The 25,830-nt window shown below is 31.8% G+C and overlaps 1 protein-coding gene across 2 annotated transcripts in view; it reads right to left on the bottom strand.

Annotated features, from left to right (window-relative positions):
• LOC147063706 (methanethiol oxidase) overlaps positions 1 to 25,830 on the bottom strand; it is a 586,211-nt gene that overhangs the window by 6,577 nt on the left and 553,804 nt on the right. For both annotated transcript variants that reach the window (XM_085959858.1, XM_085959859.1), the window contains exons 10-11: positions 25,073 to 25,222; positions 20,476 to 20,594 (exon numbers count right to left, since the gene is read on the bottom strand). In XM_085959858.1, coding sequence (XP_085815984.1) covers positions 20,476 to 20,594; positions 25,073 to 25,222 — 269 coding nt within the window. The remainder of the gene's footprint in view (positions 1 to 20,475; positions 20,595 to 25,072; positions 25,223 to 25,830) is intronic.

Here is a 25,830-nt window from a genome sequence, read left to right as displayed (position 1 = left end):
AATATTTTCTTATTTATTCTTCATTCTCTTTACCACAGCGAAGAATTGAGAGAATCATATAACAGCAAAATTCGCAGAAGTTATTGAGTGACTGAAATGAAAAAGTGATTAAAATATTACGAAGTTTCTTTTGACGTCTTTATTCTAAGAGGAATTGATGTTTTGAATGCCTATAGCATGAATAATGAGACACTTAGCACACGGGCTGTAGAAAAATCGTGTTCGGAAATTGGCACTTAGGCATCTTCTCAACCTAATAAAAGTAAAACGTGTGAAGCTTCGGAAAAGTGTAAGCTATTTATATAAACCCTTTTATGGAAGCTTTAAACGAGTATTGCAATATCACTAAGGGAGGATACTTATTAGTACATAATATAATTAGGTATCATTACTTACCAAAATCTAGTTTATATAACTGCATACGTTAATGGTGACGAGTAATCAAAATAAATAGAACATACTTGGACAGTCATACCTATGGGAGGGTATCAACTAATTCCAATACTATTTATATAAGAGAGCCAGTATTAGCATCCCCGTTACTGTAATGCCACTTAGGTTACAAGGTCTAATAAACTGCAAATATTTCAGTTAGACCATGTACAGACGGCGTTTGTTCCACCGCGCCTTACGCTCGAGTACCAAGAAATGTACCGCGCCCATATAGCGCGTTTCATGTAACAGTTCACAAGCTAAGTGACATAATTCATTTTTATTGTGACGTTGCAGACGTCACCAACGGGCTAATTAACAATCATAATTAGTGGAGAGGTTTTTCTCTCGCGGGCAACACTAAAATCCTGCGGTTGGCACTTCAAGCTTCCGGGTTGGATGAGTGGTGGGGGGATCGATGTCAGGCGATCGAATTTTGTTTGGATCTCCTTCCTTTTCTGGTTGACCCTTGGGAACGAGAGGACGTTGGGAGGAGCGATTTCCGCTTGGCAATTTCCAAGCGGCTGTAAATACATTTCAATTTCATTTTTTAGTATTAATTAATTTTAAGTTTTTGTTTTAATTATAACCTCACTCACATGTGGATATTTTGGTTTAAATTGGGTTAGTTGCTGAAAACTTATTGTGTTAATATTTTAATTTGCAGACGCTAATATTGTGTCTTTTGTATAACGTAAATATTTATGTATTATAACATCGTCGTTTGTGAACGGTGGTGATTTTTCTATGGCCTCATGTCGCCATTTTTGTACCATTGACTTTTAATTACATTTTCTTTAAATACAGTGAGGTTAAACTATCACGGTGTTTCATTTAATTTAATTGTATCCCATAACATTATGTTCTTTTATGTTCTTTTCTTTCATAGAAAACGCTTTGGCGTCCAATAGAGTCAAGTTTTCAGTGCTCGCAATTGACTCCTGCAGCGGTATGGTAAACATTATCCATCGAATACCAATTGATTTCGATGGTCCTTTCCGTAACAGGATTGGAATTCATCAGAGAGATAGTGTGGAAACCCAGTACCCTGAGCTAGCGGTGCCTGTTATCCACATAGCTTGGATAACAGTGTTAAATGTTGGTCGGTTGTTATTTTTCATTTAACATTATATTGGCATAAAAATACAAACGTCAGTGTAAGAAGAAAGCCCGACAACTCAATTGTGATACACGGTTCCTTTGAGATTTTGTATGTGGTGATAACTTGCTAGCCATACAAACTCTCGCTTCGAGCGCAAGGCGGTCGTTGTTTATTTTGGAATGGCTATACACGTCGCGTTGTCGAGAGTCTCTCGGTCGCTTGCGCTTGTCGCGCGAGACTTATGCCGGGTCCACACTGGCAACATGTCGCGCGACAACCTCGTTAAATTTTACGATAAATATGATAATTATCGTAAAATTTAACGAGGTTATCGCGCGACATGTTGCCAGTATGGACCCGGCATTACACTTCGCGAGTCCAAGTGGACGGCTCAATTAGGTCACTTGTACCTGGAGAACGCGCGACTTATTACGCGAAAGTCGAAAATCGAGCCATCTGGACAAGGCCTTAATATGCGATTCACTATCTTAATATTTCGGCTATTCCTCGAATCATCAATATTACATCTAATTACAATGTTATTATTTAAATAAAAAATCGATAGCATTATTAAAAAAATAATTAATAAATATCACTATAATCGTCAGATTTCATTTGCCTGTCATAAATAGTATTATAAATGCACATTGCAAACAGAGCGTCACATTCCATTACTTTGATTTTGAATTTACCCTCAAGGGTAATGCCCTCTGTGCCGCTACTGTTTATAGCCATTGAACACTCGACTTGAAGAAGAAGAAGAAGAAGAAGATACCATGATAGATATAATATCTGATTAAATAACTTTAATCACGCAATCAAAATATATAGAACAGGTATCTAAGTCTTCATCAGCCATTATATATTATTATTTGACGCGTAACAAAGCCTTTTCCCTAATTCCACACAGACTTCAATTTAATTAACTGATGCGGGAAACAATAATAATTCGCCAACATGGAGTACCTACCCCGTATAATAATTTGAATAAATATTACTTTACTTAACCAGGAACCGCCCCCCGAGTACATACGTCTGCCTTGTGTTTAGAGTACCTCGTATGTACATACGTCTCTTTTGTACTCAAATTCCTTTGTTTGCCGTTTGACGAGATTTATGATAATTGAAATGAAATACTTCAACCAGAAATTTACGGCCATTTTACAAGAAACGATGCAATCAGAATTTCGGATTTAATCCTTTTTTTCAAAACAGTACCATTATCTTGAAATCATGATATTCGCGGTACGCTAGTTCTAAAATCATGTGATAATATGTACTGTGCGTCACTATGTGCTCATGGATATTATATCTGGGGGTGCTGCAGTTGATTCAAAAAAAAAAAAAAAAAGGCCGCGCGGCTTAAGCGTTGGACTATCACGCCGTAGGTCTCAGATTCGAATCCTGGCTCTGGCAAGTACACATATTGTTTTTCAATTTGTGTGTGAGTCAGAGTATGGACCTAATAGGTTGAGCAAGTGACTGACATCCATTTCTCGTAAAAAACAAAATCTGTTATTACAAACCTCTACTCTGTGGAGGCCCATAATATAAATGATCCTATGAGGATAGAACATGGTCGAAAAAACAATTAACATCAAAATTATTAAAATTAAACATTATATGTGTTTTTCTTTCATTATAAAATTGATTCTTCTGTTTTTTTTCCTTGAAAAAAGGTCTTTCATATTTTAGTTGCTCTTGACAGCTGTCGCGCTCAAGGCCGCTGTACCCGCACGCAACACGAAATACTGCCAGAGTGGCAGTACCAGACTAAGATCCTAGCTGTGAGCCCCACTACCCGTGTCCCTCCTTTGCCCATTCAAGCATATTCCATCAAAAATGGTACTGCATAAAATCATGCGATGCGTAACTATATGATATTATTATCTCAGTGTATAATAATTATTGGATGTATCGGTGCGCGGGGGAGCTTGAAATGCTTCAATAATGTTGATATCTTCATATAATATACATAACTTTATGTATATTACAATATTGCATTTTTCTCAATTTGCTTGGGGGTACTGCACTCCCGCAGTGCATATGGACTAGCCGCTACTGGATGGATATATTCATAAATCAAAATTGGGCGAAATGTTGCAATTATACCGGACGGCACAGAAACGAATGAAAAAGCTACTTCTGCAAATATTATGCCAGTGTGATATTTTGGAATAATAACTGCACCCCATGCGAGTAAACTTTTTTGTTTGTGATACCAGCTGCTTTTATCGAACTAAAATATCGCATTCGATCAGTGTGAGCTGGTACATTAGGTTACATGTGTTATGTGAATATTAACAAAATCACATCGACATTTTTGACGTGTTGCAGTGGAGATGAGTTCAGATGCGAGACCCGGTCTTCTAGTCCTAGGTATTCGAATTCTATCAGTTCTCGTCAATAATAAACTATTCCTTTAAAATTTATCTTCAATTTATTTTCGAAATTTTAATTTCCGGTATGTTTTTTGTCCCCATAACCTATTTAATACGCCATCTCTCTATTCAGCTCTATCCTACATATATAAATAACATTCTCTCATAAGTTATTGATAATTATAGATAAATGTATAAGGCAATAAAAGCAATTTTTAATTAAAAATAAAATTTTATACGTATACAAAAAAATTTATTGATGTGTAATTTTGCTGAAATAATACAAATTCCATAACTAGTATTATTTTGTAAATAGTCAATATCCTTTATTTTTTTAATAATTCTTGCAATGAATTTGACATTAAGTTACTAAATTAAAAAATATCGTATCCACTCGTTTGGAAATATTTTGAAAAGTCTTTTATTATTCTCAACATTATGTTTATTTTATATTCTTTGAATTTGAGACTCGTTAGTCTAATTATTTTCCCGGTATTACGTTTGGCTAATTTCCCCATGATATACATATATTATAATCTTCGAGCTCAGTTTTATTAGGTGAAATCTTTCAATGTAATACGATCCTTCAAAGAAACATGACAAGTTATTTTAAGATTAAGAAATAACAAATAACGTCTTATTTTAACATATTGTGAGAATATTCCATAACAACATAATAATATGTCATGATAATTTCTTAAAGTTCTAACAATCTTCAAAAGAAAAGCCTCAAAACTGGTAAAATAAATCACAAGTGAAAAAACTACTTCCAAACATATTATTTTACAATTATTCTCAGATTTAAGTCAACCTTTTATTTTTATTATTATTTGTAAAGCCAGCAATATACTTGCGCATTTTTTAACAAGTTTAATAGCGTTCACACAGTATAATAAGCGGTGTCAGCTTATACTTAATGTCGTCAAAAACGTAACGAAAAATACGCAACTGGTTCAAACACAAGTCTTTGCTCCACACGTTCAGTTATGCATGCACAAGTATGCTTACTATATAGAAATTTTCATGTCGCTTGTTCAGTTAAACGATTTGCGCAATATTATCGTACAGACGTTCATGTTTACTTGAGCTACTGCTTGTACAATATACATATTTGTACAGGTATATTGCGCAAGTATACACAAGCGTGTGTAGCCGGCTTAATGCAAAGAAAATGATAGCACGCCAATCATGACAAAGTCACCAAAGTATGCACTTCTTAGATAATCAAGCTTAAGCATTTTTGAGAATGCATTACCTTATCCTAGGATTATTATCAGTCTTATAATTTAGATTTTTATAATAATATTACTTATTTGGGGCTTTGTCAATTGTTTTTGACACATCGACAATAATTAATTAGTAACATCGTTAATTTTTTTACACGAATGTGTCACTTTAGTGCTTTTGGCTAATTTGTATTCAGTATTTATACAGTTTCGTAAAAAGTAATGTCATTATTTGACCCATTTATAGAACTAAGAGCAATTTTGGCCTTTGGCATAATAAAATTTGGTCAATTTCTACCATATCCATGCACTTAAGTCAAATTAGCGAAAAAGGCACCCTTGTTCCTTTGGCTCCATTGGGATGATAATACTTACGTTTCGATTGATATTTTAATGATATGACAGTGGTAATTCGAGTGAACCTGGGTTTTTCCTGGAATATTCAGTTCTATTACTTTAGAAAATTTATAAGAAAGCTAGAGAGGATTATTTTAGCTGGTCATATATATTCAAAATATGAGACTTGACCACACCAAAAATGTATTTCGCGTCACATAATAAAATTTAGTCTCGCATTATTATAAAAATTCTATTATTTTGATCTTTTAAATTGCACTATTACTGAGATCGACAAGCTGATGAAATAGTATATGCTGATTGACGAGTGTACAACTATTGGACAAATACAGTCATATAATGATACCTAAAAAGTAATAAACAATAGCGGAACGCCCTAAACGAACTTATAAAGTTTGTCGGATATTCCTATGTGGCAACAAGAAATAGGAATTGGTATTGGTATGAAAGAAGGTAGGGGTAGCTTTAATCTAACAAAGGATCTAACCCGGTTGATGACTATAATGATGTTATAGGTAAACAATATTTGTCTTGCGTAAAACGGGTGAAACACTATTATCACTCAGTCACAAAATATAATCGAATAAATTTTCATATAATATATGATAGACTTTTTACGAAGACTGGTTATTGGTTAATCGCTCAACACTTTTGTGGAATGATTAAAGAAATAAAAATGTGATTAAACCAACTGATTTGATCTTAGGTTGCTGACCGCTGATCCACGTTTAGTGACTTTTTTCATTTTATGACCTAAAAAGTAATAAATTTTCAGTATGCTTATTCGCATCCATTTCTTCATTATGATATAAATAATCATAATAGGTATATAAAAGTCAAAATATGTTTACTTTTCTTATTTGGCCCTAAAACTCCTTACTGACATATATTTAAAAAAAAAATGGAAAACTTGTTTGTTCAAATTACATTTCCTATCAATTCAAATTTTTAAATTTCACGAACAGATATTAATTTAATAACTAATAATGTAATTATTATGGTTGATTTATTAGGTAAGTAAGGACCTCGTGTATTGTCGGGTAGGTACTTCAGATACAACATTATTAATTTCATCACACACGGAAAAGTTTCAGGAAAACACGATTTAAAATTTTCATGTTTTAAATTTTAACTCAATAGGAAAATTGACTGTGAAAGAATTATGATAATTTAGGTACAACATCTGCAATAAATTTTACTATTTTTAGCAACATCGAATAAGAAACACACGCTGACTTTGAGATAAAGAATTGTATTTAAAAAAAAATAATCATATTTAAACAAAATTAAAAAGCTTTAGGATTAAACAGAATTGTGCGAAACTTTCGTTTTTAATTTCGAAATAAAAAGTTAAATGGAAAAATCTTCCCCCTATCTTTATTTCATAGGCGAAAAAATTAAGGGGGCTTCAACCATTTCTACACCACGCTTTTTGAATAAAATTAAAGGTGAGAATGAAGTTAAAAAAGGGGTGTTAAGATTCTGCAGTAGGCGTCGCGGTCAGCGCCCTTGTCTGTTTTCTAATCCCGATGAAGTCAGAAGTAATTGGATTTGTGGGAAACAAGGGATGAAATACAATCCATTGCCACTTTGGTGTTATTACTTACGTTTAGAGAATTTATTCTTACACATTTTTATTTGACGTACTTAACAAAAATCTATGAAAACAATAATTATTAACTAACCATATTGTGATTGCTTCATGACCAGAAATATGTACGTATGCAGTTGGCCGTATTACAGTTCACTGGTTCAGTTTTATTGAAAAAAGATGGCCGTACAGTATTGACATAAAATTCAAGTCTAAATAAAACACTTACGAATACGTAATAAAACCGCTGGAATATAAGGGAAAGACAAAAGAAAATAGGTAGGTAAATAAATTAGAAATACAACCATATCGTATAATTTATATAAAATTCTGGTAGGTAAGTATCATGTCGTAACTAACAAATTAATGCACTTATTGAATCTAACAAAATGAATCTAATGCTCCACAAACATCGCTACATCTTTGATCTTAATGCTATACGGCCACCTATTTTCGGTAAGGCAGCTCACGACGAAATGTGGTACGGCGAAATATAATTAACAAATTTTATGTAATCATTTAGTATACTATATATACATTTCTGGTGGGTGGTCGTAAGTAGGGATTCCAATCCCGGGATCCCGAGCTTTTTTCGATACCTATGAATCCCGGGATTGATAAACATAATCCTGGGATTTCGGGATTGATTTTTTTATCATTTTTTATGGAAAATAAAATAAAAACGAAAATATAATAGAAACAATACTTTTAATAAAAAATAACCACATAAGAAATAAACTGAGTTCGAATGAAGTTTGATTTATACCCATGTGTAGGTTGCCGATTCATTTTATTTTTTCACATAAATTATTAAAAATGACAAAGATTGGAAAAAAACAATGCTTCGCACTTTTAACAAAGTAATTCCACCATGCTATCATACGTTTTACGGCAGTTTCATATTTGGCTGACTAATTATATAGATTTATGAAGCGGAAAGGCTATAAGTACGCCATGATTTGCTTGATTATTTTAAATCTCGCTAATCCATTCATTATGTCTTTACTATCAGAAACAGCAATCTCATATCAAATTCATATTATTATTTATATTATAATATTATTTACTCCATTAAACTTGTGTATTTCCAAGATTGAACGTATACAATATTAACAATAAATGTCTTAAATAATATAAATTATACTAGATTTATTTTTGACCGATTTTATCAATGTTATTTGTAAATATAAAATTTTTATATTAACAATGGAAAAAAATGCCAATCCCGGGATTGTCAAATTGTATTCCCAAAATCCCGGGATCAGAATTTTGGGTCGGGATTGGATTCCCTAGTCGTAAGTAAGTCGTGCCTATTAAATATCTTTTATTATAATAATGATAGTGTTATTTAATGTAATAATTCTTGATCTCAATGCTATACGGCCATTTGCTTCTGGTATGATAGTTTACGGCGAAATGTAATAAGTATGTCAAATTTATATATAACCATTGTGTATACATATTTGGCTGTCATCGGATTCCTGTAACCCGGATCTTATAATATTATCTATTAAATATTCATTTTTCACGTACAATCAGTCAGTAGTGATTTCGTAATATTATGAGATAGAGGATCTACAATTTCATAACATTGCGAATTAATATTATTTCGTGATAATTTTAACATATTATTTCATAGTGCGCCGGTCAATAAAAATAGCGGGTCAGAATTGATTGGACATCTTACTCGATTCGCATCAAATTACCGTTATGTTTATTATATTGCATCGATTGTACCCTTGTAGATATTAAAACATTAAATAAATTCTTGCCTCCTCCATCATCACATACAACTACTACATTATTTCATCTACATAATACATATCTTCTGCCAAATCAAAGAATATCACAGTGGTGACCCCAACGTGGAAATAAAATGTTTGAACTAAATTGAAGAATATTTTCGATGCTTATTTTGTCAATTTATGAAATGATATTTATATTGTAGCATATTAAATTTAATATCAGTATGAATGGCAACCCAAGTTTTGCATTCCTCATGAAAAATTCCAGCTAAATTTGATTTACAAGAAGTTCCCTACTAAACGACAGCGGGATTCATTTGAGTAGGTTTGCATATAAAATTCCTACACAACTATTATACAATCATTTTACTCAGTGGTGTTCCCACTAAACAGTCATACACCAAAATGTTAATTTACCATACTATCTTCCCTATTACAACATTTTGATTCCAGAAAGTTTTAAGTATGTTAGATACTGGAAGCATACTGCAGTAGCGAAGGGTGGAGGTAGGCTGTTAAGGTCCGTCACAAATAGTGCACATTAAACTTTGTCAGTCATGCGTATTTGTTTTTATTGAACTGAGACTACAATTTACAGATGGTATTGGTTAATTTTTAAAATTCAAATAATATAATATATAAATAATAATCAAAAATCAATTAAACCCTGCCTAAACCATACGATAATAATTTTCGTATACTTTGGGCGATACGACAAAATTGCCCACACTTTTTATTCGTACTTACTTGTTTTTGTTGGATTAAGCGGGGACATGCTCAGCGTACGTCTACACACATTCACACATTCACCATAAAACCGTTTAAAAAAAAAATGGTTTGGTACATGTTAAAATACGCGCTTTAACATGATCTCACTCCCTACTTCATTTATCGTTTGTCAATTTATGGCCACAGCCGTAGGTTGTAGCTTAGCCACTGGTAAATGCCAATAGAAATGGCGTATTTCAAAAAAATACTACCTTATTCTTAGGTCAATAATTATTATAAAGCAAACATTATTCGTAGAATGTTTATCACATTTGAATGGTCAAAAACATAGCTTATAATCAATATCTTTAAAATTATCTTTAAATGTGTAAATCTTGCCCATTTTTTGAATAATAAAATGCCTAATTCTAAAATTTGGGATCACAGAGATTATCAATATAATTTTTATTGTAGATATTTCACTATAATAATGTCGATATAAATTTTACTAATGGTTTTGTAAATGCTTTTAAAAAATAATAAATATAAAAAATCTTAACACCATTTCACATGGACGTACTGAAATATGATTATATTCTAAAACATTAGAGCGAGAGGTTTAAAAAAATACTATTTTATGTAATAAAAATACTTTATGTAGCCATCAAATGTTTAAAATAAATATAAAGGATAATAAGGCTTCAAAATTATGTAAATATATTATCTACGACGTTTAAGGAATGTCCAGGATTATGCTTTGAAAATAGCATAAAAGCTCCATTTTGACGTACGCTGAGCATGTGGGGCGTTAAGAATACATATAATTAGTTATTACGTGTTATTACACATATTTTTGGTTCATTTTTTTAAATTCATTAGGCCTTACCTAAACCAAAATATAATAAGAAGATAAAAAATCTAAGTCTTTCTATAATACATCCAAAGATATGTATAATTTAATTGCATTATTTGAGATATTTTATAGAAAGACAAGTATTCTTTGATTATTATTTATTATGGCTTGGCTTCGCGGGGTTTAATTGAATTTTAAAAACTAACCAACGCCGTCTTTAAATTGTAGTCTTATTTCTATGAAAACAAATACGTATTACTGACACAGTTTAGTGTGCATTATTTATGGCTGATCTTAACAGCCTACATCCACCCTTCGCTACTAACATCCCTTCAGAGATCGTCTCCATAATTAAATCCCTGCATGACATTAGCGAATGCTGTGTCAGAATTGGTGACATTGTCATGCAATGAATTGATCCCCGAATGGAGTCAGAGAGGATTGTGTACCCCATCATCTTCTTTGACTTCATACTATGAAAGTCAATACCACGTGACCGACGTATTGGTTTTAATCCCATAGTAAACCTGTGTGACCTGGAATACGCCAATCACGCTGTCCTATTGATTGGTGCATGAAGATGCCAAAAGGTGAAACCCGGATCGCAAAAAACGACTCAAATAGAATAGTACAAAACTTAAATCATTAGAATTTATATTCAAATTTCGTCAAGTACTCTCAGTCTACAGTATAGTATTTATTTTCATTGAACTAAGACTACAATCTGTAGATATTGTTTGTTAGTTTTTAAAATTCAATTAAACCTTGCCTAATCCAAGCCATGGTGGATTATAATAAAACAAATATTCGTTAATCTATAAAATATCTAAAATTAAGCCACTGAACCATACATAATTTTAGATATTTTATAGATAGAAGAATCTTTATCGATTTGGTTTGGGTAGGTAGGGCTTAATGAATTATAAAAAAACTAATCAACACTATCTGTAATAATATGACGTATTCTTAATAATTCAATGAAACCAAATAAGTATGACTGAAAAGTGTGTACTATTTTTGTCGGATCGCCCGTTGCATACCTGAACTATTATGGTTTGGCTTAGGCAGGGTTTAATTTAATTTAAAAAACTGATCGGCACCATCTTCAAACTGTACCTATTCTTAGTTCAATGAAAACAAATAAGTATGATTGTTAAAGTTTAGTGTGCACTATTTATGCGGAATCTTGACACCCTACCACTGATAGATAATAATATAGGTACATTTTATCTTTTTATCCTATCCACATTTTTATCTAAGTGTTCATACATTATTGGATAATATTTATCTAAATAAGCCATTTTCCGCGTTAAAAATAGATCGACAACTTTTACAGACTAACCCTTCTCCAGATATTATCGCCCAAATACCAAAATAATACCAAAAAGCCCCGACAACTTTAACAATATTTGCCTCGATAAAAGGCTTTAAGTTTTCCCTTTTTATCAAATAACCGTTAACTTTCTTTCATAAAAAAAGGATTTACAAAAAAAAATCTTGGCCGAAAAAAACTTGTTTTCATTTCGGTGAAAAAATTTGCTCACGAGCTCGGCTTATGAAACAATCTCGCGGAATACTGTACGTAAATATTTATCGGTAAATGAATTTAATAAAATTTAGCTTTTCTGAATTACAAAATGTCATCCGAAATGCTGGTCGCGTAGACTTTGGATGTCTTTATTGGAAACAATTTGGTCTTTTTGCTTACAGATAAGCTAGCTGTATAATACTATAATTATTTTTTGAATTTAATCAAAAATACATCTTTTTATAAATTGTTTACGGAATTTAAATTGAGTTTAGTAATTCTTGTCTTAACCAATATACATATAAATGTTCTATCATCGTGGTAAGTAGGGATCCCGGGATCCCGAGCTATTTTCGATACATATGAATCCCGGGATTGATAAACATAATCCCGGGATTTCGGGATTGATTTTTTTATCAATTTTTATGGAAAATAAAATAAAAGCGAAAATATATCAGAAAAAATACTTTTAGTAAAAAATAACTACATTAGAAATAAACTGAGTTTGAATGAAGTTTGATTTATACCCATGTGTAGGTTGCCGATTCATTTTATTTTTTCACGTAAATTATTAAAAATGGAAAGATTGGAAAAAAACAATGCTTCGCACTTTTAACAAAGTAATTCCACCATGATCTCATACGTTTTACGGCAGTTTCATATTTGGCTGACTAATTAGATTTATGAAGCGGAAAGGCCATAAATACGCCATGATTATTTGCTTTAATATTTTAAATCTCGCTAATCCATTCATTAAGTCTTTACAATCAGAAACAGCTATCTCCTATTAAATTTACATTATTATTTAAATTACAATATTATCTACTCCGTTAAACTTGTGTATTTCCAAGATTGAACGTATACAATATTAACAATAAATGTCTTAAATTGTATAAATTATACTAGATTTATTTTTGACCGATTTTATCAATGTTATTTGTAAATATAAAAAAATTATATTAACAATGGAAAAAATGTCAATCCCGGGACAAGTCTCGGGATCCCGGGATTGTCAAATTGTAATCCCGAAATCCTGGGATCAGAATTTTGGCTCGGGATTGGATTCTCTAGTGGTAAGTTTATATATTATATAATACTGAATACTGTAAATTATAAAAAATACGGCGTAGAAGAACATCACTTTGATCTCGGCATCCATATGAGACTTTTAATAATGTAGATTGATTGATTATCTATAAAAAATTAGACTCAAGGTTATATCTAGACCCAAATGTCACATACACCAGACAGTAGGTATAATTCAGTTTAATTGTCCTTAACAAAGGATAAACACAACATATTATCAACTGTCTGATTGTATTCACCCAATTAAGGAATATTTGAAAAGGATTACTTTATTCAGTTAGGTACAATATTATTTAATATCATTATTTGATATATGTTTCACAATTATTGTACATAATACAGTTAATAATTATAATGGTATGTATGTTTATTTGATTATATTATATTATATTATAATGGTAAGAATCTACAGTGTGTAGGATAGATTAATTATCATATAACCCCTTTAGACTCTGATTCATATTATTGTGATCAATATGGATTTTCAAACATGCACCAGTTTCCTGACGATTTTGGTACTTTGGAAGACGCAGCATCTGACCAAAGCACAACATATTTCTAATGTTTAGAATCAATGTATTCTATGGATACACTCATACGACCACTTTAGCCACAATCGAGCTGAGTGCAGTATTCATTCATCGGCGTAGCTCTCATTAATTGTTCTGCAACATTAATAATTATCCAATAGCGATCCACAGGATACTAGACGTGAAAAAATATGAACGGTTTTTACTACACTGCTAAAAATAGTGAGATTTAATATTTTTATAAACTAGTGATTTTAAACAATTTTTTGGTTCGCGGAACCCTTGGAGTATTTTGTAAAATCTTGCGAACCCCTGTCTGGACGAAACATATTAAAATCTTGAATAAATTGTAAAAGTGACTTTAATACAATACCTAAGTAATGATATATCTAATGCAAATGTGACTCAAAATCAGACTCAATTTGCCCCTACTTAAATGTTACCGAAAATTTTATAAAATTAAATTTATTACCTTTTACATTTGAATATGTTTGTAACGATTTAAGAGCGTACATAAATGAAACGGCAAATAATTTTCAACTATATGTGGAACGAAATTACGGCTGCGTTGCCACTCGGAGAGCGATAATGGAGGTGTCTGCACGTCGTTTCGTTTTGTCATGGCGTCGGATGAAAATATTTTTAAATCGTGTAAAGATGACTAAAAATCTTTACGCATGTACTTAAAAAAGAAAACATGTCAATGAATATACTATTATTATTACGAATGTAATAATAAACATAACATAAAAAGGACGCATGTTGAACTTTTATGACAAATTAGATTTCGTTCGGCTTGCGTCATTTACATACGCGACCTGCAATCCGCGCATCGCCTAGTCACGATATTTTTAGACCATGCCTCAGCTGAGGTATAGCCTTAAATTCTGATATACACCGCAAGCGAAAAATTCGCCATCTTAACATAATCTACTCTCAAAAGTAAATAATACATGGGTACTTTTATTTTTTAAATTTTACAGAAACAAAATGAACGGTGCATAGTAGGCGGTGATGTTCATTGCTTTCATCTCAATTCGAAATTTTTTATTCCTTCATCCAATTTTCTCTACAAAGTCAAATTCTAGGTAGTACTTCTATTATGCGAAATCTTAACACAAGTTTAGTTATCCTCTGGCATTACTCGCGAAGCCCCAAGGTTCTGCGGAACCCTGTTTGGAAATCACTGCTCCATACGTTGAGCATTGGCTATGAAAAGTTAAAAAGTGGTTATGAACAATTATAATTCATTTAAGTTTTCCTCTACGTATCGTTTTTTTCGAAGCTTTTATGATGAAAATTAAAAAATGATTACCAACCCTTGCAAAAAGTCATTTTAATATATCTTCAGACCATAATGATACGCAGGGTTTGCCTAAAACGGTTACATTTTAAAAATATTTTATCTTTTATAGTACACAATATATTTTGGTATTATTTTTAATTCTCTTTGCTGTACTATCCGTTTAAGATTTGTTTACAACGACAAAATTATCTTAAGATATTAAGTTTACTTAACTTTTTTTTCAATGAATAATTCACAAAATTTAAAAATGTAACATTCTTTTTATTGAACATAATATTATATAGTTTGAAAACACTTCTGATAAAACCAATATAACCAATAGAAAAAATCATTTTCGAAAAAAAATATAAAATAGGTTATTAGCAATTTCAAGTAAGTTACAACAAAAAATCTTGGAGTAATTAATACGTACTTTGATTTAAAACACAAAAGCCGATTGCCAATAGTAACTCAATTTAGAAAGCGCTTTAGAGATTATTGTAAGAGACATTAGTTAAAATTTGTCGCAATTAGGTAAGATGCCTATAGCATTGAGGTCAATGTGTGTTGGCGTGAATCCCGAGAGATGCAAGCTAGATTCCTGCTGTTTGTATTATTTTCAAAAAAGATTTTTTCTATTGGTTATATTATATTTTCTCAGAAGTGTTTTCAAATTATGTATGTTCAATTAAATTTAGTGATTATAAGTCATTCGTTATATCTATTAGGACCGTGCTTTGAAACCAAAGACATTTTTATATATCATAATCATCATCATCAGCCTGAATCTATCCACTGCTAGATGAAGGCCTCTTCAAGCTGCTTCCACTTCTCTCCGTCCTGTGCATTACGTTGCCACGTACTTCCACAGAACTTTATCATTTCATCGATCCAGCGGCCTCTAGTTCTACCTTGCGGACGTTTTGTACTTCTTGGATACCACTAGATGACTAGATTTGTCCAACGATTGTCTCTTCTTCGAGCTATGTGTCCAACCCATCTCCATTTAAGGCTTTTAATAAACTCTATTACATCACAAACCCTTGTCTGCTTCCTTATCCACTCATTATTCCTCTTTTTGTCCTTTCGCGTTATACCCAGCATGCACCTCTCCATACCACGTTGTGCTACTCTAAGTTTCTGGATCTCTCTTTTACTTAGGGTCCATGTTTAACACGCATATGTAATCACAGGAAGCACACACCGGTTGAACACTTTGCGTTTTAGGCACAGTGGAAGGTCACTTTTGAAGACATTATTTAGACGGCCAAAAGCACTCCATCCTAGCTTAACTCTGCGAACAATTTCATCAAATATACATCCATCTATAGACAGTTATAATTACAATACATTATTTATCTCTGCAACAGAGGATCCAGAAGAATTTGTATTATTAAATTAACTTTGCTCGACCGAAATCTCAAAGCGGCAGTATTGAGGAGGGAATTTAAAAGGATTAGCTGAATGCCAAATTTATTCAAATTCGAGGACACTTTGTGAACTCACTGATTGGGATTTTGTTCGAGTACCTGCATAACACGCTCCAATAATTAATTATTGCTTGAATTAATTTTGAAAATTATCATTCAGGTACGTCGTACATCATCATTGTTAACTTATTGACTGTTGCTCTATGTCAACATAATATACTTCCCTCTTTAGGTACAAAACGTTAAGTAGATACCAGTGGCGAAGGGTGGAGGTAGGCTGTTAACATCCCCATAAATAGTGCACAATAAATTTTGTCAGGCAAACATATTTGTTTTATTGAACTAGGGCTACAATGTGTAGATAGTGTTGGTCAACATAATAGTTCCCGACCATGTCCGATCCTAATAGGATCATATGAGCCTCCATAGAGAAGAGGTTTCCATGAACAGATTTTGTTTTTACGAGAAATGGATGTCAGCCACTTGCTCAACCTATTAGGTCCATACTTTGACTCATACACAAATTGAAAAACAATGGGTGTACTTGCCAGACCCAGGATTCGAACCTGGGATCCACGACGCTATAGGCCAACGTTTAAGCCGCGCGACCATCGTGGGTGTTCATAGTCAACAGTCAATAGTCAACAAATATTCATTTATTTATAAAATATCTAAAATTAAGCAATTAATGCTATATTTCAGCTGGGGCATGGTCTGAAAAGATAGTGACTACGCGACGCGTAGATTGCGCATACGGCGCGTGCGGAATAAAACATAAATTTTCATAAAAATTCAACATGCGTTCATTTAATGTTATGTTTATTGTTATATTAGTAATAATAATAATATATTGATTGACATGTTTTCTTTTTCGAGTACATGCGTGACGTTTTTTAGTCATCTTTACACGATTTAAGAATATATTCCTCCGACGCCATCACAAAACAAATTGACGTGCTCACATTTCGACTACGTACCTCTCTACGATTGGCAACGAGTTCCATCTATTATTGAAAATTATTTGCCGTTTCACTGATGTATGCTCTTAAGCCGTACATAATTTTAGATATTTCATAGATAGAAAATATTTTTTTATCGATTATGTTTTGGTTAGGCAGGGCTTAATGAAATAAAAAAAAAATATCTAACACCATCTATAATAATTGTATTCCTAACTCAACGAAAACAAATAAGTATGACTGAAATAGTGTGCATTATTTTTGTCAGATCGCTCATAGTATACCTGAATTATTATGGTATGGTTAGGCAGTGTTTCATTAAATTTTATAAACTAACCAGCACCATCTGCAAATTGTATTCTTAGTTCAATGAAAACAAATAGGTATAATTATAGCTGACAAAGTTTAGTGTGCATTATTTATGTCGAATCTTAACATCCTACCTCCACCCCTTGCCGATGTTAGGTACCTACTAATAAAACTTATACATAAAAGATATTTAAAGATATTAATATGTTTCATATTTTTAATATATTATAATACAGGAAATCTTTTTCTGTTGAAACAAAAGTCTGCTCATTCATCTCAAAGATAAATGCAAGTAATAGTTTTAGTTTCGGCTACGACAAATCGCTGAGTCACTAAAGCACATTCGTTCATTTTTATTTACCCATGCGCTGGCCAAATAGAACTCAGCAGAAAATATCAACAAATAAATACTGAAATAATATTAATAAATAATAAACAATCGCGGGAGACGTCATAAACAAGCGCCTGCCGGAAATGACAAATGGCGGCGAGACGCAGACGGCCCGGATATTATGTTCGTTGGCACTTTTCCCGCGTTAAATTCACCTTGAAAATTAATCACCTGCCGCGTTTCATTTGATTTCCTTCCGGTACTTTATATACGAGATGTATATTTTCTTGTTTAAACGGCATGCATTATGGGAGAGATGCCAAACATGATTTCAACACAAAAGTGTTTAATATAAATAATATATTATAATGATAACAAATAAATCTCTTAGAATAGCTGTAAAATAATTTACATAATCTAATGCCTCATTCTCACATGTCGATTTTTGGTGTTCAAAACAAAATAAGCCGTTACCTGAGTCTATTAATATTACAGTGGATTAGGTTGATGAAAACGTACGCGGTTCATCTGTGTCTCATATTATAGCACATGATAATTATTGAATTGGACCAAAACTCATCTTTGCCATACACCGGTTATAATCGATTCAGAAGTGCCCATGATGAATTAATAAAAAATCAAATTTTAATATATTTTTTTAATTATTTACCAACTCAACATTCACAAAATTTATTTATTTATTGATATATAAATTTACTCATAAATGATACTTACATAAATATAACCTCAAATCTTGATACACAATCTTTACAATGAAAAATAAATATACCTACACTCCAAAGTTTTATGAAGATAAATTAACAGTGTAGAATGTTAGTCTCGAGAAATTTGTTGTATTATAACAAAATATTGGTTATGTTTACAACACGTGCTGTTTATTTGGTTATATTGGACAATTAACTAAATGACACTATGCGCATGCGCATGTACCCCTGCGATCGAAATGAATATAATCATAATAATAAATTACGTGTTGTATCGGCGCGCGCAACTTCCGTCACACGCCAAACGTGTTACATGGGCGCGCGCAACTTCGTCACACGCCAAAAATACACTGTGATCTATTTTCCCAAACGCGCCAAAAGAAGTATAACTTCAAAAATATTTTTTAATTATCACTATTACCGTATTTAAATATTAATAATTTTTAATTTTACAAAAATAATATAATTTGCCAACGACATGTATGTATTTATTATACATTGATTGCCCGCTTGCATAATCACAACGACACGTACCTCACCGCATCTCGGGCTTATATTATAGTTTATTATCGATTTGGAGTATCTAAAATTTTCACATATTATATTATTTGGTAACACCTCGGACTACTAAATAAAATATTAAAAAAAAAAATACGATGCAAAACGTTACTTAAAATCCGTACCCACTAGATCAGGGGTAGTCAATCTTTTTATACCAACCGCCCACTTTTATATCTCTGTTAGTAGTAAAATTTTCTAACCGCCCACCGGTTCCACAGTAATGGTGATTTATTAAGTAGAGAAGTAACTTTACTTTATAAAATTTATAAAGCAGAGTTACAGCAGGCTAAAGCATATAATAATAATTGCTTACCAAATACTTTATGTCAGACTTTTGCTAAGTTTATCAGAATAAATCTTTGTAAAACAGTAGTTAAATCTTTGTTTTTATTTATACTTTGCATACATAAAAACATGAAGTCGGATGAAATTACATTTAATTAATTATTTCTTTAATGAGATCCCTGAGGCTGATACTGCGAAACTAAACACTGGATATCTGGCTCAATTTTTGTGAGAAGCAAACGAAAGTCTCATCTTTCGGAAATATTCAGGCGGTTTCTTTCTGTGGTCATAATATCATTAACAGCACTAATGCCTGATTTCACAAAATATGAGGTAGGGAAAGGTATTAATAAACTGTATATCATTTACTATTCAAATCGCACTATAGCGCCGTTTAGTTTCACTTGAATTAAACTTATGCCAGGACGATAGTAAATTTTCTGAAATTTAAATTATCACGGGGAATTGTATAAAAACATAATGAAAATGTTTTTAAAACCCCTACCGCCGACCATGAAAGCTGTAACGCCTACTAGTAGGCGATAAGGACTGTTGGTTGACTTGATTGACTTGGTTGACGGTTGACTATTCCTGCACCAGATTCACGTCAATGTACTTTGCCAATTAAGCATAACCAAATATTCATTACATATAGCAACTGCATGTGAGGTATAACTAAAATATGGATATATTCAGATGACAGTTAGGGCACTTAATTGGTACCTTGATTTAAAACATAAAAGCAGATAGTCAACATTAAATTGACGCAATTTGATAAGCATTTCATCATCATTATAAACATCATCATCATGATAAGAATTTCAAGATGTAAAAAATAATAATTAATTTCCTATATATTATAATTATGTCACTTATTTGGCACAATGGCACGATTCCAGTAAATACGGATTCAAGTACCATCAGGTGAATGTTAAATATGAAAAATGTTACATTCTCAAACCATGTGAATTATTTGTTGAATTAAAAAATTGTCAATTTAAATTTTAAGAATAATATTATTTTGTCTATTTTTTATTTAAAATAACTTTACCTCATCTCATGAGCAAGTACCGGCACCTCTTCGACGTCAGTAAACTCGACGAGGAAATCTTTGTTGATGGTCATTCCTCCTTTAACGGTGTCGATATCTAGTTCAGCCATCCAAGAACCCTGCAACAAATAATTCGATAATGAAATAAATTAACCAGTTTTTACACATTTCTATAAAAGATTTTTACACCACAGAGTACTATTGAAACTATGTAGCCAACACTTAAATTTGGTACTTAGAATGAGGATGGTAAGATGGAAGATATCAGCATTGTCAGACATCCCGATTTTTGCGGAACGTTCCGCTTTTTAAGCAAAAATAGATTGTTCCGCGACAGCTAAATTCACGATTATTAACTCAAATAAAACGTTTAGGTTAAGACAAAAGAACGCGATGTAAGCATGATGCCCACGTGTTTGCACACTAATAACATTTATTTTAAGCATACAACATCTAATTGCTATACCTAACGGGTATTTTCTCAGATGAATTTAATAAATTGTCCGTGCAGGACAAAATTACGATTATTTAACAGACACAAACGAATGTGATGTATGTGATGCACATGTGTTTGCACACTAATTTCATTTATTTTAAGCATACCATCACCTAATTGCTATACCAAAAAGGTATTTTCTCAGATGAATTTAAAATGGTTAGATGCAAGATTACAAGAAACAGTATTCTATTGAGTTGATAAAATCGAAATTCCTTGTTAATTTCAACATGATATTATTTATACTCATGTGCTGAATTTTACCAATACATTAAGCAGCAGAAAGAAACTCTTCACGAAATATAATCTTCAGCCAAGTGCAAATAGGCGAGTGTCGGGAAAAATATTGTTTAATATTATTATTTTGATAATTAAAGAGTCTTGTAGTTTTGTCATATGATTGACATTATAGAAGTTAACATTAGAAATATTGAATTATGCATTTTTTAAGTTGTCCCGCTTTTTTCCTAATACCCGTTTTTTTATTTCACATCGTAAAAATCCCGATTTGGTAAAATAATTATCTGGAAAAGCTGGTAGGTATGTATTTTTAGTTCCATTATACTGTGTGGAGGTTTGGATACAATGCTTAGAAAACTTAAAGCTTACGAAATTTTGTTGTGCAGATTCATGATAATATGTTTCAGCTGGAGAGACAACGTAAAAATTATCGGGGATGAAACATACCAAAGAAATAATCAGATAAGTAAACACTTGATAGTGAGATTGAGAGATATCAAAGATTCACCATCCCTGTACTATAACCTAGCTGGAAGACGTAAGCTTATCCATAGTAATGTATTCAGTTTCAATCAATGTGTGGCTCCATAGATTCTGGCGCCAGATTAGAAACCCGATCACATAATGCAAATGAGGAGTTCGGTTTCGCCAGCTTATCTGATGTGGCTCTACACTTCTGCTTGGAATAGAAATGAATCAAACCATTCAGAGGATATTTGAAACGAGTTGTAAATTTAGATTTGAGTGATTTATTTTAATCAGGAATACTGTTGAATATAAATATTAATTAAAATTATTTTGCAATATTATAAATGTTTTGAATCATCGTAAAAATCAAACAGTTGTTATGATATCATCATTTACTAATAAGCTTCAAAGAATTTCAAACTAGTTCAATACACCCCAACGTGTCATGACTGAAACCAAAATTTAAAATCATCAATACTGTTGAGTGGAGGTAGAAAAAAAGCTATGTTTTGTGGGCAAGGGATAATTGATAAAATTTCAAGTTATAATAATTAAAACATTACGAAAAATTGTCAGCATGTGGATTTTTGTACGACAGTTTACTATAAGCTGTTTTACAGGCAATATATGGACGTATTGACTTCAGTTCGCATTATTCGTAGAGCATTTAACCGTCATGTAAGTTGTACATATGTTACAAATCCCTAAACAAAATATCTTGTATAAGTAATTTGTGTTTTATATAATTATATTGTGATATGTGGTGCACTTAAACGGTACTAACTATCAAGTTTTGGTGGAAAACATTGTATTAATTAAAATAAAACACAATACTATGTAGTTCCATATTACGGTAATGTTTAATTAGCCTTTAAACGTGTTCCACAATAAATAATTTTAATCCGTAACTTTGCTAGTAAACATAAGTAACAAAGCTATCTCAATGCTATATGGCAAACAGCGGTGGCGAAGGGTGGATGTAGACTGTTAAGATCCAACGTGAATAGTTGAAACTTTGCCAGTCATACGTATTTGTTTTTATTAAACGTAGCTACTAAAGCATAATTTTAGATATTTTACAGGTAGAAAAATATTTTTTGACTATTATTTATTAAAGCTTGGTTCTAGACGATGTGCAATTTGTAGTCTTAGTTCAATGAAAATAAATAAGTATGACTGTCAATATTTAATCTGCAATATTTATGTCAGATCTCAACAGCCTACTTCCACCCCTCGATACGGTGAACTACATATTATGTACTATTCACGTATAACCATAATTAAGAAGTAGAGGGGTGGATATTTTCCATCTCACCACATAGCAGTGGCGAAGGGTGGAGGTAGGCTGTTAAGATCCGCCATAAATAGTGCACATTAACCTTTTTCAGTCAAATGTATATGTTTTTATTGAAATAAGACTACAATTTACAGATGGTATTGGTTGGATCCTAAAAATCAATTAAGCCCTGTCTCAAGCAAACAATAATAGTATTGGTATATTTTAGGCGATATGACAAAATTGTGCACATTTTTTCATTATTACTTATTTGTTTTCGTTAGATTAAGAATAGGTACGTATTACACATATTGCCGGTTCATTTTTTTAATTCATGCTATGCCTAAACCAAACTATAATAGATAAAAATTATTATTCTATCTATAAAATATCCAAATTTACGTAAGATTTAATTGCATAATTTTAAATTTTTTATAGATATACGAGTATTTTTTGACTATTATCTATTATGGCTTGGTTTTCGCAGGGTTTAATTGAATTAAAAAAAACCTACCAACACCATCTGTAAAATGTAGTCTTATTTCAATGAAAACAAGTATGTATGACTGACAAAGTTTAGTGTGCAATATTTATGACGGATCTTAACAGCCTACCTCCACCCTTCGCCACTGCCACATAGTATTAACAATGATTATAATATTAGATAAACTCAAACGTATTTGTAATCAAGTGTAATAAAGTCACCATATGAGCAAAACAAGTATCGTTAAATAATCTTAATGATAAACTCATTTTATAAACAAGCAGAATATAGTTGTAAGTAAACTATAATACCATTAGTAAAGCCACCAGTTTGTGCTTACTTATATATTTCACTTAACATAAATAGACAAGTTCTGCCTTCGCAGTCATTCTAGTAATTTAATTATTCCAAACGAAACCAGTAGGTACTCCGGAAACCCCATTAATGTAAGTAATTAACTTTCTCATGCAAAATTTAATAAAGGTATATTATTAGATATTAATTAACGGTAGATACTTGTTTATTTTTTCAGACTGCTATACTTAGTTTAATTTAAGCTCTCTATTGAAAAAAGCTTCCGAAATAGTAAGCTTTTCGTAAAACTGGTTTATGCATTTTGTTAATTATCTTAACTAAACTAGTAATCTTTAACATAACAATAAACAATAAAAACTTTTATAAGTTTCATATTAAATACAAATAAAAGAAAAAAAGGTGACAGTATACACCCTTGTCATACACTGCGATGGTCTTCTTCTTGTATATTTATATGTTATATGTTTTAATTATATAGAACTTACGAAAGGGTTAACTTTTAAACCGAGCTGTAATATTACGCTGTCGTTTTTAAATTTATGATCAGTATAGTCTGGAAAACCATCATGAATAGAGTCAAGCTTGAAACATGCGTCATCATTGCATCTTTCTTAAGTCGATTGGGCTTTACAGTAGTCGGAAAATGACCCGTTATTTAATAGTAAAGTTGCATTCAACGGTGAGTTTCATTATTGGCTTAACGGTTTGCTAATAAACAAAATTACTGCATCAATTCAGAAGACACCCTATAGACTGCATTACATCTACAATAATGGTCAATGGAGATCGTTACAGGAGATGTGATTTCGTGATACGACGACCGCAACCATCGACTCTTTGACATCAAAATTTGTCGATAAGTTGATTTAGAGAAATGGATCTGTCAATTGGCTTCCAAGGTCGTGTGATTTGACACCTCTAAATTAATTATTGTGGAGCTACGTGAAGTCACTGGAATATGCACCAGCAAAAATGGATGCCCTAAAAGCCAACACTGTTCATATTTTTTATGATATATGGCCAGCAGTGCTCCAAGAAGTGGCCCAGTACGCACTTCATTAAGTAAAGTCACGGTGGCCATACGCCCGAATTTATTTTCAAATTTTAATACCATGTACTGATATTTCCAATTTAAATAAATAATCAAAAGTTATTTCTTACAATTTAAAGTTTTCTCGGGCTTAAAACACGGTTTATTTCGCATTTACAAAAAGTGAAATAAATATAAAATATATATATCAAATTTAAAACGTCTCAATTCGAGTAAAAAATTAATATTCCAGACTAGACAAAGCCTTATGACTACATTTAAACTTACGTGCTCAATCATTTCGGGATAGAACTGCTTGTCCCACGGGGAATACAGAGATGACGTGACATAGAGCCTTTTACCGTCCAAGGAGAGCTGTAGCATTTGCGGTGAGCCATACAACTTGCGACCTTTTATGAACACGGGGGATGGTTGCTCCTGAAATAAAACAAATGGCGTCAAATAAGATTACAGTTTAAATTAATTCATGCAACATAAATCTTGTATAAGATTTAATGAATCGTTGTAATTGAGTGAATGGAGTTACAAGAGGTCCAAGTGTTTGGATGATTACGTTGAGTAAGATTAAAAACTAAATATACAATTTTAAATACTAAATAACTACTATTTTAAATAATTTCTTAAAAAAACATTGTTATTATACTAAAAAAATACTAAAAATTATTTTCTATATATCTGCAATGAGAGTTTTTATATGACAGAAAAAAAAAGGTGAGGAAAATCATTTAAGTTAGGTACATTAGTATATAAAGAAATCACTTTAAATCATGGGTGGCCAACCTTTTCAATAGCCGGGCCAGATTCTAAAAATTAGATTTCCTACCGGGCCGCACAACCGATTTTTTTTATTATACAAAACAAAAAAGAAATATATATTGTATATATTAATAAAATAAAACATAAATGAGAATCAAACATATTTATTAGATTACACTTTTTTTTAATGAATAAAAAATAAACAAAATATCTTATATAAAAATAATAAATTTTAGTGAGAGGTTTGATTTTGTGTGGCAGAACTAAGT

The sequence above is a fragment of the Rhyacophila brunnea genome, unplaced genomic scaffold (assembly GCF_057557595.1).
Source record: "Rhyacophila brunnea isolate RB1 unplaced genomic scaffold, BYU_Rbru_1.0 scaffold_9, whole genome shotgun sequence".
Taxonomy (NCBI): Eukaryota; Metazoa; Arthropoda; class Insecta; order Trichoptera; family Rhyacophilidae; genus Rhyacophila; species Rhyacophila brunnea.
The sequence above is the reverse complement of the archived record's forward strand: the minus strand, read 5'-3'. Positions and strand labels throughout refer to the sequence as shown.